Source organism: Pelodiscus sinensis, chromosome 2 (assembly GCF_052426305.1).
Source record: "Pelodiscus sinensis isolate ZL-2025 chromosome 2, ASM5242630v1, whole genome shotgun sequence".
NCBI lineage: Eukaryota > Metazoa > Chordata > Testudines > Trionychidae > Pelodiscus > Pelodiscus sinensis.
Genome location: NC_143053.1, coordinates 112,654,984 through 112,671,703, shown reverse-complemented (window position 1 = coordinate 112,671,703; position 16,720 = coordinate 112,654,984). Strand labels below are relative to the sequence as shown.

General features: G+C 42.7%; 1 protein-coding gene across 5 annotated transcripts in view; it reads right to left on the bottom strand.

The window, feature by feature from the left end:
• The window catches only part of NEDD9 (neural precursor cell expressed, developmentally down-regulated 9), a 150,670-nt gene that overhangs the window by 22,426 nt on the left and 111,524 nt on the right, over positions 1-16,720 (bottom strand). For 3 of the 5 annotated variants that reach the window (XM_075921258.2, XM_075921259.2, XM_006138774.5), the window contains one exon: positions 7,402-7,848. In XM_075921258.2, the coding sequence (XP_075777373.2) occupies positions 7,402-7,848 (447 nt within the window). Of the gene's footprint in view, positions 1-607; positions 4,515-7,401; positions 7,849-12,490; positions 12,559-16,720 lie in introns of those variants that run through there. The other 2 variants (XM_075921260.2, XM_025179322.3) reach the window with 2 other exon arrangements.

The window sequence follows — 16,720 nt, the reverse complement described above, 5'->3', positions numbered from 1 at the left end:
AAATCATAAAAGTTCATGAACATACTCCATTGACTTCAATGGGATTTAAATCAACCCCTTAATAGTATTTAAAATCCTTACACATGATGCTTAATGAAAATAAAAATTAATCTCAAGATATATAATACTGATTTCCTTATGCTACCTACTATTTTTTTCAGTTTGGACTGTGAAATGCATAGAGCTGGAAATTTCATTTCCCAGAGGTTTTCAATTTTTACAAACTTTTTTTCATTCTAATTAGGAACAAAACCTGGAAACTTTGAAATTCTCCACAAGAAAATTAAAAAACCCTAGCAATTTAAATCTATTTGACTTTTTACATTTTAGATTCTAAACAATGTCATTTTGTAAGAACTCAAAATATTTAATTTCACAAATGTTGAAATACATTCCAATAATGACAGAATATCTTAATTCTTTTTTTCCTCCAAAACAAAATTTTGTTGAAATCTACATGATTTCAGAAAGTATTTAGATTTCAGTAGAACTGAATTATCTGATGGAAAACTATTCCCTCAAGTCTCTCTCTCTCTCTTTTTTTTTTTTTTTTTTTTAAAGCCGCCTTTAAAAATTAGACATGTTCCTTTTGATTAGATTCACTTACTGTCAATAGTCCACTCCACTTTCCAGTTCTCATAAACTAGACCATTGTTCTTTTCCTCTGATGACTTTCCTTCAGGGGAATGTTTAAACCTAACATTTCCTTAAGGATGTTTCGTTACATTTATAAAATTTAAGTAATGTAAATTTTACCCATAATCCTAGTTTTTTTAAACCTAAGGAGCTGATTCTGAGGGCAGATCCTGTTGATCATACAGAGAGTCCCCTAATATGGATCAAATTGTTGGTTCTTTTTATGTAACCATGAGACAAAATATGCCCTGTTTTCCAAGTTGAACTGACTGAGGAAATACCCTATGCCTAGTTGTGAGTAATGTTGAGCTCATTTATTTATTCACATAGCAACGGTTGAGTAAAATGTGGGCTTTGCCTCACAATGCATCATTTATAAGTCAGATCAGTGACTAACTCTTTACAACTTATTTCAGCTTGTGGGTAAGGGTTTTTTCACTCTAGATTTCTAAGACACCATAGAGATTAGATTAACTGCTGATAATTTCACATACTTTATGTCTGCAAATTATTGTTCTATTACTCATGCCATGTGGGAAGGTATAGTAAAATACTCAAACATGGTGAAAAGTTGCATTTTCCTTTTTAAAAACTATATATAAACAGTTTGCATTAAATTTGAAGGGATCCTTTCAGCACATATGAAACAGAGCAATGACTGTTGAGGCTAATGTTTCAGTTCACCCTGCACTCTGCAATTTTGCTGTATGTTTAACACGAAGGCAACATTTTGTTACAAATCCCCACAGTAGAAATTGCAACATTAAAAAAAAAAGCAGTGCTTAATTTTATTGTTTTGGGATTTATGAATCAACCACATCCCAGAAAATGGTGGCATTTTTTAAAAGGGGATTTTTTTATATGTTGTCCGATAGAAATATTTGTTTGCAAAACTTAGTATGTACAAATGTTTTTTTCCTTTTAATATTAAAATATCCTGGCATAATAAATGCTGCTTTTAGCATGCTCCAAGTATAACTCTGAAATAGCTTTATAGAGCATGGAACAAATAAGCATCCATAAAATAGCAGGGAGGAAGAATATTTCTGGAACAAATGCTATCTGCTGTTTTCCTCCCAAATAAGACAGTAGTTGTTTAAATGGGAGGAAAAACGTCAGAATGTGGCTGAACTCATGAACTGCACTGCTGTAGTCTGGGCCAAAGATTTAAGGGTGGTGCTGGTGACTGGCAAATGTTTCTGCTTTCTCATAGATTCAATTAGCAGCAGATGTTAGACAAATAGAAAAGTCTCTCCTCAGAGACGTGTCCCTGCAGTCCTTGTTTATTTCAAATAGGGATGTGAACTACTTGTTGCTCCTCCTCCCTTGCTGCCTCTATCAGAAAGAGTCAGCAAGGAGGCGGTGCTTCAAGGCACCCTTATCGACTAATCAAATAGTTGATGCAAATTGCATCAACTATTCGATTAGCCAATTCATATAAATTTAACATCCCTAATCTCAAAAACCTCAAAAGGTGGAGAAAGTTTAGAAGGGCAAGGAAAGTGGCAGAGTAGAGTAGCTCTGGAAATTTACCAAAATAGCCATTCTGAATAGTCTCCCCAAAATAATTATTTTGGGAGTAAGCCCCTGTGTGTTACTCTTATTCTGGAACAAGAGTGCCTTTTCAGTTTTAGATTAGTCCACTGTAGAAATGTTGACATACCAAAAATTTATCTCTGAAATATTAAATTGTTTTGTGTTGGGTCAGCATCCATTTGTGTAACTGCAGTGCCTCATGGGAGTTCTGGGTCCTTCTTGGCTCCATTCTCCCCTTCTATCCTGGGATGTATCACAGTCTCCCTGAGACTGAGCTGCTGTGGTACATCATAGTCTCATGTTTTGTCTTCTGTTGAATTTTCTGTCAGAAAATTCTACTGACATCTCTTACTTGCTGTGGAAAAACTTTGAATTTTGATGAAACTTCATGATCCAATGGGACAACTTTCATTATAAGACCGTGTGCACCACCATAAATCAGTGAGCAAGTGTGAGGTTTTGCAGGGTTTTTTAATTGTTTTATTGTTCAGAGCTGTTACTAACCTGGAGGTGGCAATACCTACTGCACATATAACATACACTTCATTCGTCTTAAACACATTCCAGCTGATGCTATCAAAGGAATTTTCAAACAACGAATGCAGCTTCAATTCACCCCTGCATATTTTACATATGAGGCAACTGAAATACTAAGAAGTTGCCCAAGGTTACACAGAAGTCTCTAGCAAGGCTTGGAACCCAGGTTTCTTGGCTGCCAGACTACTGTTTCTTAACTATAAGACTTGCCTGTCTCTTGAGAGCAGGGATAGATGGAAACTTGTAAGAGGAGGATTTTTTACTCTTCTTCCTTGGATGCACTTTATATTTGAGCATGATAATTTTGTTATAAACTACCACTCAGCCAGAAAACCTCAATGAGGGTCATTCTAAGCCATCCCTCATTATTGTAGGCAATTTAAGGTTATTTTTAAAAGGGGGTATTTTCATTTGACAAGAGAAACTGATACAGCACTGTTCTGAACAACTTAGTATGCCAGAATTGTTACATCACTATAATTTCCTTCTTTGCAATTTCTACCATGTTACCTAAACAAGGCTTTATCTGTTTATCTCAGGGTTGCTGCTGATTTAAGAACAGACTATTCCTGCCTGATAAGAGCTCCCAATTTGGGTGTGTAATGTTTTGTGCATAGGCCAAATCTCATGTTTGCTCAGAGGAAAAAAAGTAATTGTTTACAAAAAGGTTGTAAGTCTAAATGCTGCTGCTGCTGCTTAGGAGGTTCCTTTGAGTATAGTTGTCTCCAGTTGTTGTTTTGGGTGGTGAGAAGATTTAAATGTATGAAAAGTGCATCATAGTATAGCTACGGTTGCCAGACGTCCAGTTTCGCAGGGTGGGTTTCTGCGTGGCCTAAGGGACAGGACACTTGCCAGGGGAAGACAGGGTTGTGCATTCAAGTCCCGCCTCCCCTGGGTCAGGTCAGGACAAGACAGGACTGCCAACAGGTGGGCGGCCCCAGGGCAGGAGGGATAAGAGGCACCCTGACCGTAAGGTGGTGGGGTGGGGATTCCCCCATGGCCTAGGGGACAGTATTTGAGCTTTCTGTTCAGGAAACAAATTGAGAAAAATATAAATGTCTGGTATTTTCTAAATAAGATGTAATGTAGATTGTGATGTAATGTAATGTCAAGTATGTCTGGTATTTTTGTTGGCAGCCTTAAGTATAGCTCTTTGAGAGGTGAATATCTTTCAGTAGCTTTGCCAACATACTGACAAGCAGAGTCTCTGTTAACAAAAGCAGGCACAGAAGCCTGCTTACGATAGTGGGGGCAGGTATTGCAAATCTGAGAAAACATTCGTCATTTTATTAGTCAGAGCAAGGAGCCCTAGGATCAAGTGTTCAGGACTTCAAGCTCCCTTTAGTACTTAAAGCCTGCTTTACTGATCCTTTGAGAATACGGATTTGGGATGAGAGGCTATTCACTAGTCAGCCAAAGAAGTCAAGAGCAAAAATTTCCCTTTCAATTAGGATTTTTTAAGGGCTCTGGAATCTTGTGGCTACCATGCTTTTCTCTTAGTGCAACAGCAGGATAAATAAATTGCAAAAGAATATAGATGATTAGGAAAGATGCATCTTTTATTTTATTCCTTCTCCCTTCAATTCTTGATTCATCTCAGAACCTATCATATCCAGCAGACTTACAGCTCCCTCTCCTTTCAGTGTAATTGTTTTGGTCTTTAAACTGTCTTGATTGTTTGCAGCCAGAGATTTCAGGAATTGGAAATGTGTAATAGACACTGTCTGGAGCTAATCAAAGGAGGTCACTGAAATTCAGTTTGTCATCCACGGAGTCTGTCCTTAATGGGTGATTGGTGAGGCATCAGGGTTGCTAGGTTAAATCTTTTCAGGTGGGGTTAGAGCAGTCCTGGGCAAAATATGGCCTGGGGGCCATATCCGGCCCACCAAACCACTGGATCTGGCCCGCAGATGCTGCGAGGAACCCCAGGCAGGCTTAAGGTTGCCAGGTGTCCAGTTTTGAACCGGACAGTCCAGTATTTGAGCTTTCTGTTCAGGAAACAAATTGAGAAAATATAAATGAGAAAATATAAGTATCCGGTATTGTCTAAATAAGATGTAATGTAGATTGTGTTGTGATGTAATGTCAAGTGTGTCCGGTATTTTTGTTGAAACCATCTGGCAACCCTAGGCAGGCTCCTTACTTGCCCACATACCACCCACAAGTCACTCAGAAAAGCGTCTGTAGGGCCATTTCTTTTTAAAAACTTGAGCCCAGAGGGGAGGGAAAGAAGGCTTCAGGTACCTGACCTCGGCACAATCCCATTGGACCGTTTCTAGCCAGAAATCAGCCAATGGGGAGCTGCCTGTCTGAATAGCAGGCAACACATGAAGCACTCTGTCCCTCTGGCTCAGAGTTATTCACACACGCACATTGCCCTGCAGCCTGTGGGGGTGGGGCAGGCTCCCAATCTGAGTGAGAAACATGCTTGGCAGCTGGCCGGGAATCACTTGGGTAAGTCTCCTGGCTAGAGCCTGCCTGCAGCACCCCAGCCCTTCCTTTTGCCCCCCTACTCCATATACCCAAACCCTCTGCCTCCCTCCTACATCCATATATGCGAGAGCTCTCAGGGTCAGAAACCTACAGCCCACTCAGCCACTTCTCTGAATTAAAGTTACTTTAAATCATCTGAGTAATTGGCCAGTACAGTGCCCCAGGTCACAACCCCCGCCTTCACCCAAACTCCCTCCCAGACCCCACTCTCCCTCCTGCACCCCAATCCCTTACCCCAAGCTCCCTTCTGTACCCAATCTCCATCCCAGACCCCACATTTCCTCCATTAATATCATGGAAGAGTGTGGCCCTTGATCACCTGCCAAAATCTTGGAATGCCCCCCCATCAGAAATTATTACCCTATGTTAAAGTAATCTTTCCTGAGTAACTGCAGCGCATAGTCCCACACTGGCTTCCTAAAGAAGCTTCAGTAGTATTCAGTAGCAATAAAGGAGTAGATGTGATGCAGGAGGGAAAGACAGGGCTAAGCTGACAGGCAAATTGTTCCTTCCAAGCCAATGCTAAGCAAGCTGGTAGCTTCTTTTGCTAGAGATCAAATGATTCATAAAACATATTATATTCTATGTAAACAGTGGCCACGATAGTAATGTATCTTCATGCAGATGGCCTTTTGTAACTTACAAGGAACTAAATCGTAAGTCAATCTAACAATTGGTCAGATTTTGCATCGAAAATTACTCTTAGAAAAATGCACATCCAGGCTTTCTGAAGTCCAAGTTTAGGCAGGAATTTTAAAGGAAACAGGTGTTTTAGTGCCTCTGAGTTTGAATCCTGATAAGTTTGCTTTTAAACCTTGAACACTCAGGATTTTACATGCTCGTTTTACAACCAGATATTTTTACATTAGTTACTCGTCAATTGGATTCTCCAAAGAGGCAATTTATATAGGCCTCCTTCAACTTCTTTTGAAGGTGCTTAGTTATACAGCTTTAGCCAAAGACGTCTGAATAAAGTTCATTACTATTTAATCTTAGGAATAGGAGAAGGAGAAATGATGTAGGATTTCCCCTAATAAAACCAGTGTAACTGCTCCAATAAAGATCATATCTCCACCTGTGAAGCAAGCCAGTAGTTTTCAGATGGTAAATTCATCCACCTGCAGATCCTCACATAAAATGATGCTTTTCCTCCAAAAGAAAATTAATTTTGAAAGTTCAAACAAAACTCTGTAGAGCACGAACTGAAATTATTTCAAAATTCTTTGTTCTCTTTTTTGATAATTTATTTGTTACCAATGAAAACAAACTATAATAAGTTTGAAAGTCTCAGAAGTTTTCCAAATGGAAAAGGCTGTGTCTAGAAAGAAAAGAATCTCACCTTCTTGCCAGTATAAACTTCAAGCTGAAGTTTTAAACTGTGGCACCTTTTGGCCACTTGCTTCCTGCTCAAGTTTCCCTCCCTATTATTCTGTCTGCTCCCAGTCAGTATGAATCACTGAGACATACTTATAAAGAATACACCCTAACGGCCAACATTTATTTACTGATGGCTGCACCAGTCAGCTGTTCTACAGCATGTGAAACAGAAAGGGTTTTACAACATTGTTCCTCCGCCCACCTTGGACATTCAATGTGCACGTACACAGAAGACAACTGCCAAGTGTTATATTTACTCAAGGCTTTATATTAAAGTATCCCTTCTTATCACGGTTAGCTGGCTTCCTGTTCTTCCAGGTAGGGACCTATGGTTGCCACTACAACTACGTAGTTTTTTAAAATGTCGCTTCCCATTAAGACCTCTCCATCATGACAGTACACCATAAAAACTGGGCATCCTATTTACTTAAACAAGGTAAATATGGCTTGCCAAAGAACAATACACCATACTGCCTTATGTGTTCTAAACTCTTACGTGCTAACAAAGATGGGGGTTGGAGTGGAGTGGTGTGCATGTGATGTAAGAATGGGAAAATGCTTCTGCCTGTCACCAGTTGCTCCTCTAAGAGTGGGCCCAGAATAGTTTCCCTTTGCTATGAAGTCAGGTGCCCATTATCCACTTCACTTCTCTTTATATGCAGCATGTGTTCAAGCTAGGTAACTAGCAGCCTATTAGGAAGCAAACTGAGTTTTACTCATACATTCCTAAGCCTTCAGGCTCTGTCTCTTTATTTAGACCCCTACTGTTGCATGTGCACACAACCTGAATTGAAGTAAAGATATGGAGGTCAAGGCACTCACCTTGCTGCTGAAAGGTGAACCATCAGTACCACCCAAGCTTCTCTGCACTGATGGAGGCACTTGGTAAACATCTTGCTCCTGTATCCCATGGCCAGTAGGTACCTGGTAGATTCCCTGATTCAGATGGGAAGGTGGCACCTGGTATACCTCGTCCCAAGATGAGGCCTGTGAACTTGGCGTTTGGTAGATTGTCTGCTGATTATAGGATTGTTGCATTGATCTGGAGTTGGATGTGTCCTGGTTAGATGGACTAACCTGCACTGGGCCTATCAAAAGTTTCACCCGATTGCCTGGAACAATGCCTTGTCGGCCATGTAAAGAGCAGAGCCACCATCCTTCCAGCCCTGCAGTGTTCTGTTCTATCACTGTCAGAATGTCTCCTTTGCGGAAAGCCAGCTCCTCTGCACATTCTGGGACGTTATCGTACAAGGCTCTTGCCATAAGATTCTATAGAGACAGAGCAGGGGGAGAGAAATGGAACATGAGTTAGAATTTCAACAGCATCCATTCAGAACTTAAACACATTCAGTTCTGGATGCACCTGGCAGCCAGGGAGGAATAAGAATTGATTTTAAAAACCAGAATAAATTACATGAAAGACACAATATGGAATTTTTCAAAAACATGAGGAAAATTGTGATGTTTACATTAGCCATTGATGCTGAGAGATTTCCCAATAATTCTAACAGCCAGGTAGAGACTATCAGAGTGACCATAACAAAGGCTTTTTTTAATCAGCGTCATGGGCCTGAACTCAGAGGAATCCAGGTGTTTCCGAGTTTTACACTCAGCTCAGGCACCTATTTCTCCTATTACTTTGAGCAAGTCACTTCCAGCGGTGCTGGAGCTAGGCCTGCTGGGGGGAGGGGGGAAGCTGCAGCGCTCCCTTGCTTGTAGTAGTAGTAGTAATAAACACAAAATCCATGATTTCCAACATCAGCACCCCTACTATAAAAATTGTTCCAGCATCCCGGTCATATTCCTCTGCCTTAGTTCCTCCATTTGTATAATAAAGATGATAATACTTGCCTCTCTCTGAGATGTGCTAATTAACTACTTAGACAAAATCCTTACAGGTGAATAAGAGTCTTTTCCCTTTCTTCATCCTTTCCATAATTTCTTTTGAAAATGTTATACAGCAATCCATGGCAGTCTTATGGAGATAAAATGTCCATTTGTAACAATGTCTAAGACCTACAGAGCAGAGCCCTGAGAGTGCATCTTTGTTTCCCTCCGTGTACAGTGAATGTGTCTATTGAAGGAACGTGGTCTCATCACATATATAGTTCCAAAGTGTCAGGAGGCCCCAGTGGAGGTTATGAACACATTGTGCTAAGTATTGTACAAAACTATACTGTGCTGTCCTTATCCCAAAGACCTCCTGTCTAGTTATATAACTTTATTACACAAACTTATCCATACATATCTAAAAATATGCTGTTGCCTGTCACAGACCAAACACACTTTCCCTCTAGCTGTCTCTTTCTGTATGCATGTCTGTCTGGCACATTCAGTACTGAGTAGTTAGCCAATGAGGTATTCAATGGAAAGTAGGCAGGCGGTGTATGCTGACATTCCTGGAACCCTCACAAAGGCCCTCGGCATTTCATTTCTTGGCTCTGGCGATGTTTCCAAGTGTGCTGGCAACTACAACTCCACGCCTGCCTGCTTTGCAGTGAAGGCAGTCGGCAGAGACCGTTATAAACTAATTGTAAGCACTTGGAAAAATATAAGGGGCACTGTATCTGAAGTACTGTAGTTAAAATATTTGGCTGTTGTGCACACAAATGAAACAGTGCTAATTTATTGCAAGAAGGGATGTGGCTTGCTTCAATTGGCTTGTAGATTTACTTTGCCTCGTTTGCTTGACAAAGACTTTTGAATGGTGACTTGATTTGATGTATTTTTATTTTTCCCCTCAGACATGTCAAACCACTTTTTTTTTTAATCCACACTTGTTCTCTTTTCCTCACTGATCTCTCTCTCTTTTTTTCCCCCTGTGCTTCTTAAAGAACTAGCCAATTAGCCTGTCATAAGACGTGATTTTCAGGTCTCTCCTCCATGTCGGTCGTCTTTCCTGAGCCTCCGGGGTCTCTCTCTCTCTCTCTCTCTCTTTCTCTTCCTACTGCTGCCTCCTCTCTCTCTCTCTCTCTCTCTCTCTGAGCGCTCTCTCTGTCTCTCTCTTTCTCTTCTCTTCCCCCTCCTGCCTCTCACTCGGGGGACCATGCAGCCCAAATGGCTTTTTGGGCTCCGCACTCCCCATGCAGCACGGGGAGTGCGGAGCCCAAACAGTCACTTGTGCCACTTGCTCCCATGCGACAGCCTGGCTAAGCGGCACAGAAGTCAGCTGAGCACAACGGCAGGGAACAAAGGGGGGGGGGGCGGTGATGTTCACGACCAGGGGGCGGGGTCTGGAGCAGCTGTCATGCCACACATCACCGCCCCGCCCCCCTTCCCCTCCCGCCGTGGCTCTTGGCTGACTTCTGCACCGCTCACGGGGTAGCAAGCGGCCGTTTGGGCCCCACACTCCCCATGCAGCACGGGCTGCCAAGAGGGAACAGCCAGCATTTCAGCAACAGCGCTGCCCAGAGGCAACAGCCAGCATTTCAGCGTTACAGACTTTCAGACACTGGGCTTCTATATATATGATATCCAGACTAAGTTGGCTTTGTTTAGCTCAGTGCTCCCCATAGTCTAGAGTGAGCCATGAGGGAATGATGAAGGTCTAACTGGGGGGTGATGAAGATGCATGCATGAAGATGGTAGACCATTAACACACACAGCTGGACTGAAGTGGGTGGGTGTGATTGGGTTTCATATTTCTGAATGTGAGCTTGGCTTTCAAAAGTTTGGAAACTATTGGCTTAATTTGCATTTCATTGGTGTTATTACTGAGGTCAAATAAATTTTGATCTTGCTTAGAGTGGATGGGACAACAACAAAACCACATTGCAAGTTCAATTTACAGCACTAGGTCCAAATTCCTCCCTGGGATAAGTTCATTCACTTAATGAGCTTTTGATGCTGGGAGATTTCAGTGGGGCTATGTAAGGGATAAATTTGGTCCCTGTCTTTACAGGGCTGTAAAACTATCCTGCAGCATGGTTAAAACTATCCTATCTGCCCTGTTATAACACAATCCCCTGACTAAACAGATTTTGCTGTTAAGATGGGCCCTGACAAGCTGAGAGGGAAAGACTCCTGTGCAGATAGATAATTGCTTAAAATTGGATTAATCTGTCTACATGTACTTCTAATGTGCCTCTCACTGTAGCAATTAGATATCCAAGACTCAGTGCTTTTTGGCTAGCTGGGGCTGTTTAATGGGGCCTTTGAAGGGGTGGAATGGATTAAAGATGAGGGAAGGGAGGAGGAAGACTGAGGAAGGTCCACCAAACATTCCAGAGTATTTAAAAAATAAATGACTGGCTAATACAGACTTTAAATAAATACATGTATTTCAACTGTATTTTATTAATTTAAAGGTGTTTGAGTGGAATTATATGCAGAACAAAACCTTGAGCTGCGCTGGTATTAGAAGAGATAAAAATTCCCATGCAAAAATCTTTCTAGTTACTTGTTATCTTTTCCTAGTGACCTTCTCACTATCTGGTTAGCAGTATGTTAATGTTTCATGAGTCTGTCTCAAATACCTTCAGATCCTCATTGTCAGTGTTACCCAAGGCACCCACAGGTTGGTTATCCTAAAATGGATTGTCAGTTATTTCACACCAGTGTCTCCAAGTGCATGCAGAGATTAGCATTTTGAAAATGGCCCTCTACAGCAACACCAGTGTCAGGAAACAATGCAGCACGCATGGAGTCATGAATATTTTCAGGTAGGCAAATGATCAACAGGAGTTTTCGACATCTGACATTGCTTGCTTTTAAGTAAGTGGACTCAGTAAGTAGTAACTGCATATTTTCCCTCTGCTTTTCCTCTCCTAGCTGCAGCAAATCTTCCAGGTCCTGATTCTCCCTCAGTGGGAGATCTAGTTTCCTGGAGGGAAAATAAGGCCCCTACCTCAGGTGCTACGTTTATTAGTACGTTTGGCTGTAGAAAACAGTAAGCCTGCATGCAATAACTTTTGAATAACGCAGCCATTCCCATGCACCAGAAGATGAAAGCTGGTTATTTATACTTATGGTGGTGTCCACACGTGACCTCTGTTGTCCCTGGTATCAGTTACTCAGACTCGCTCATCATCAGAAGCATACCCACACATCCGATTCTAGGGCTGTTTATCAGTATATTTCCCTCCTGTCTCTTAGTCATTTCTTCCTTGAAATCTCTTCAGAAACACAGAGGAGTAAACAGGGCGCTACTGAAAATGCTAACCCACAAATCCTGTGTGAAACGCATTTTATTTTTATTGGCAGGGTGGGATTTGGAAGTTGCTAAATTTCCCAGGCTAACATCTTGTACTGTTTGCACATGGATTGTTCAGGATGCAGTCAACCAATGGAGATTAGTGTCTCCATTTTAACCGGGAATTATTACATCCCTAATTTAAAAGTTAATTGGTTAAATGCCACACTTAACTGGCTAACACAAGATCAGCCAAGGGCAGAGGACTGCTCTGGCTGGGCTGAGCCGCCTGTTAATTGGTTATTGCGTAAGTATGCTGGTAAGTTTGAGGCTTACTGGGTAACCAGTTAACTCTTTACATCCGTAATTTAAATCAGAAGAAGCAGAGGACAGTTTCTTAGCATTTAGGAACAATTTAGAGTCTGTGTTAAGGAGCCTTATTTCGTTTAGTTGGATTAAGTGCTGGTCTATTTGGGGACTATCCTCCCCATTCACCCAACACATACTAATAATGAATAGGGGCCTCCCTTGAGCTTCTCAGGGCCCTAAGCAATTGCTTAGTCTGTTTATGCCTAGTGCCAGCTCCGATTTCCTGTCACAAAATGTCCTTCTTGATCAGTGGAGGGCAATGAGCAACTGTGGGCCAGACATGGTTCACCAAGGTTAGCCCCTGGTGGGCTGCTGGCCCTTTATTTATCTGCATGTCTGTAGATACGACCACTCGCAGCTCCACCATTCCTATCCAATGGGAGTTGTGGGGAGTGGTATCCTGGTCCTTACCACTTCCTGCAGCTCCTGTTGTCCAGGAATGGCGATCCGCAGCCAATGGGAGCTGCAGTCCGCTGTACCTGCGGGGACACAGGCAAATCAAGTGCTAGTGGCCCACCAGGAACTACCTCCAGCTTACTGCCCACCCCTGTTCTTTATCTAATAATTCCAATAGTGGGCAAGGTTCTGATCTCACGCCCATGATCACTGTTGGGCCTGTTAAGGTTGGTTACTCAGACACTTTCTTCCAGAACTACAGCATAAACAGGCCTCTCAAGTCTTCCCTGAGGAGACCAGTTGCTCTGCTCTACTGTATCTTCTGTTCGCCTGCAGTTCTTTACTTGCCTTTTACTTTTTAAATGGGCGGGTCTACACAGCACTTTGGAGCCAGCCTCCCAGCCCAGGCTGGCAGAGTTTGGCTGGTGGGCCTTGTACTTGCAGACTCTAAACAGCTGTAAAGACAGCGCCTTGAAGGTGGAACTCAGGTTCTGGTGCCCACTTCGCTCCTCTAGGTTTCAGAGCCTGAGCCACAGCTTCAAAGCACTGTCTCCATCAGGTCTGGGCATGCTCACTCCAAAATGCTGTGTAGACGCAAGCTTGTTCTTCTTAGTTGGTAGGGATCTTCTGTAGTGGAATTTGCCCCTTGCCCGAAAAAGATAAGGAACTAGCCTAAGAGCAGTTAGGGGCCCACTAGCCTGTGAGCAAGAATGAAGCTGTATTTCATATTTTCTAACTTGTGACAGGCACAAGCAGGCAGAAATCAGTAACATAGCTATGAGAAAGTAAAAACCGCACATAGGCATAAGATAAGAGTACCCCTCCCCAACTACTGGAATGTCAATCGTGAACGTTAGAAATAATGTATTGCTGTGCTTTAACCAATGAAATGTAAAAGCCAATCAAACTGTTATTCATGTATCCGATAAAAGGCTATGCACAGAGCGGCACGGGGTCGTTCCTCGCTATTTTTTTGCTGTAAAGCTCGAGGGGACGACCATCAGCGCTGATTAATAAAAGTCTGGTAAATCCTCCTTCGGGCATCCGTGTCATTCTGTTACACCGGTTTGAGTCCGGTACGGTTACACTTCTGGGTTTAATTTAGATGTATTCCTTGGGGCAGGGATCCATAGGTGCTGAACTATGGGTATGTGGGGTGTTGCTGCACCTCCCCCCCCCCCCCCAGCTTGAAGTGGTTTCCTTCATATAAAGGGGTTTGCAAGTTTGGTTCAATGGCTCTCAGCACCCCCACTATACAAAATGTTCTGCCCCTGGCCCTGCAGGGATTCTGTCATGTTACTTGTCTCAAGCTTCAGACAGCAATACTTACTCAGTGTTTGTTACATTGAAGGCAAGGCCCAGCAAAGGCCTCTTTATATGATGAAGGGTTAAAGAGCACATGGAGGCTACTTCCTTAACAAGTGAGAAAATCAGCTAACCGAGATAAGAAACTTCTCTTTAGGTTTGTTTTGTCAGGGAGGAGAATGTACAAAGGTCCCTTTATATTTCGAACACATTATGCGGTTGTTACTAATGAAAGGCCGGGTACTAAAGCCCCATGTTCTGGTGGGTGTTGTATCAAGAGGTAGCAGAGAAAGTAATATGTACAGTGAAAATGAGATCACCTGCTTTCATGATACCATAATGTCACTGCTCCCCTTAGGTTCAAAGAGCTCTGGCCAACAGCAGATTCTGCCAATAGGAGCTCAGAGGTTTTCCTGAGGTCGGAAGAGCTTGCAACCCTCTACCTCCTCCTAAAGTGCAGAGAGCCACAAGGAGCAGCCAGCTGCTTTTGAGTGGCACTGCTCTGTGCCACAGAGGTGGGCCGGAGGCCGGGTCAGGCCCACCCCAATCTACAAGGGTCCTGCATTTGATACTGAGGAAGCATGTATTTTTGCAATTCCCACCAGACATTTATCTGTCTTTAGACATCAAAATACCTGTAAGAATCTGGCATGCTGTCCTTTTGATTTGTTTGTTCTTCAGGGCAGGGAGATAAGAGGCAGTGCTGATATTTTTTTATATAACCAAAGGTGGGGGGAGGGGAGAGGAGGATGAGGGAAGGGAATGGCTATTAGGGTTGTAGCCGCTGAAGAGAGAAAACAAGCTGAGAGGGAGAGAACTGTGGACAGATTCGTTCCTTCTGTTAGTCTAAACAGAGCAGGTGACGCAGGTAATGAGACTGTGCGGGGTGCATGCTGTCATAAAGCAAACAGAAGTGACGCTTGAGATAATAAGCGACATATTATGAGATTAAATGCAATGGGTTCTTTAAAGGCAAAATACTATAGTGCAAGTATCTCAGTTCAGCACCAATGTTTAACTCGACCTCAGGCCATGTTAATGGATGAATGAGGAAAAGATTTAACCAGCCACACTTTTGCCAAAGCCACAAGCTATTGTTGTGGAAGTGGGTCAAAATGTTCCTGAGTCAGGATGTTAAATAGCGAGTAATTTACTAGTCAAGCATCGACTACTCGATAGGCACTTCTGCATTCCTCCGTTGAAATGTACAAGAGCCCGTGATCAGGTGTGTGGCGCCTTGGAAACACCGCCATGGTGTTTCAAAATGGCAGTGCCACAAGGAGGCTGGGTACGGGCTCCGTGTGGCGCCACCACTTTGAAGTACCCTCTTTCCCTCCCCTGCCGCCTCCCCTTCTCCTCCCCCCCCCCCCCGCCGCTGCCTCTATATGATAGAGGCAGCAGGGGAGGGAATCAACTAGTTGACTAGTCCTTAACATCCTTATTCCTGAGCACGAACACTACTGTGTACGCTCTGGGTTGTTTTCCCTTTTTTCATTACTGCAATCGACGTGCACACAGGGCTTATTACTATGACCTTTCCTAAGCAAAGAAGGGTTTGACTTCTCATATCTGTTATCACAAAAGCTACCTCAAACTCTAAGCAGGCCTCTTGCTCTGTTTAGACAGTTTCAGGAAAAGGGAAGGAAAACAGAAATAGTGACATGAGGGTCTGTGCACAACTGGTGGATTGAATTTGACCAGACCAGTTTTAATCTGTGATGATAACATGATTTTATGTTGATTCTCCTGGGTTGTTCTTTTACTTGTCTGTTTTTTAAAAAAAATATTATTATTATTATTATTATTATTATCAGTATCCCTTCTTTCTATGTCAAGTCACTAAGTACATTTCCAGAGGGTGGGAGTCTAACCTTAGCTTCAGGAACACCAAACGTATGTTGCGCTGCCCCTGTGAAGCGTAATGCCAGTGCTTTGATGGAGGAGTGAGAAAAAGACTGACGGAGAGGAACCAAGTGGAAAATGCAATGCAGAGTGTCTCAAAATGAATGGTTTCAGGATAAGCAGAGTCAGGGGCCCACTCAGAATGCAACAGCAGAGAGGCTGTCATGCTGTATTGTGCCTGTTGACAAAGAGCAGCTTCAGTCTCTGAACTATCAGGCAGTTTTGCATCAGTTGCTTTTTAACTTCTACCTCCCAGCCCATTTCTTCCATCGCTGCTCTAGGATAAAGGAGCTATTGTACTGTACTGTCAAGGAAGAAAACTATTGAAGCACTGTAGGTAACAAGTCTATCTGCAAAGCTTGCCTTTACTGGGACTATTGCTTCTGAGACATTTTGCTAAAGAATTATTTGGCTCTAATTGCCTTTAAGGGCAGAAAGGGCCATCATGATCATCTTGTCTGATCTCCTGCATGTTGCAGGCCACAGAACCGCACCCACTCCCATTCTAGACCTCTAACCTCTGGTTGAGGTTACTAGAGGGATTGTGGCTCAGTAGGAGATACAGCTTCTTAAGAAAAGATGCCAAGCTAGCATTGCAAGCCATCTAGATTCAAGAAATAACACTTACAATCTGAGGTGGATTCAGAGTATACTTTTCTGCCACCAGAATTGCTTCTGCTTCAGAAGAGGTTTTCTGTAGAGCTGTGCAAATCCAGATATTCACTTTATACTCACAGGTATTCACATCCGTGGATGTGGATGCAAATATCTGCAGCTCACTTTTGCAGCTAGGGATGCAGATGCAAATTTTGTATCTAGAGCCCTCCAGATTTGTGGATATCCGCTTTATATTTGCAGGGATCCACATGCATAGATATTGATGTGGATAACAGCCACTCGTTTTTGTGGATACAGATGTGGATACACATTTTGTATCTGTGCAGGGCTCTAATTTTCTGTTTGCTTTCCTGACTGGGGGAAGAGGGGAAGCGAAATGGAGGATGGACGGTAAGTGCAGGATCCCTGACCCGTAAAAAA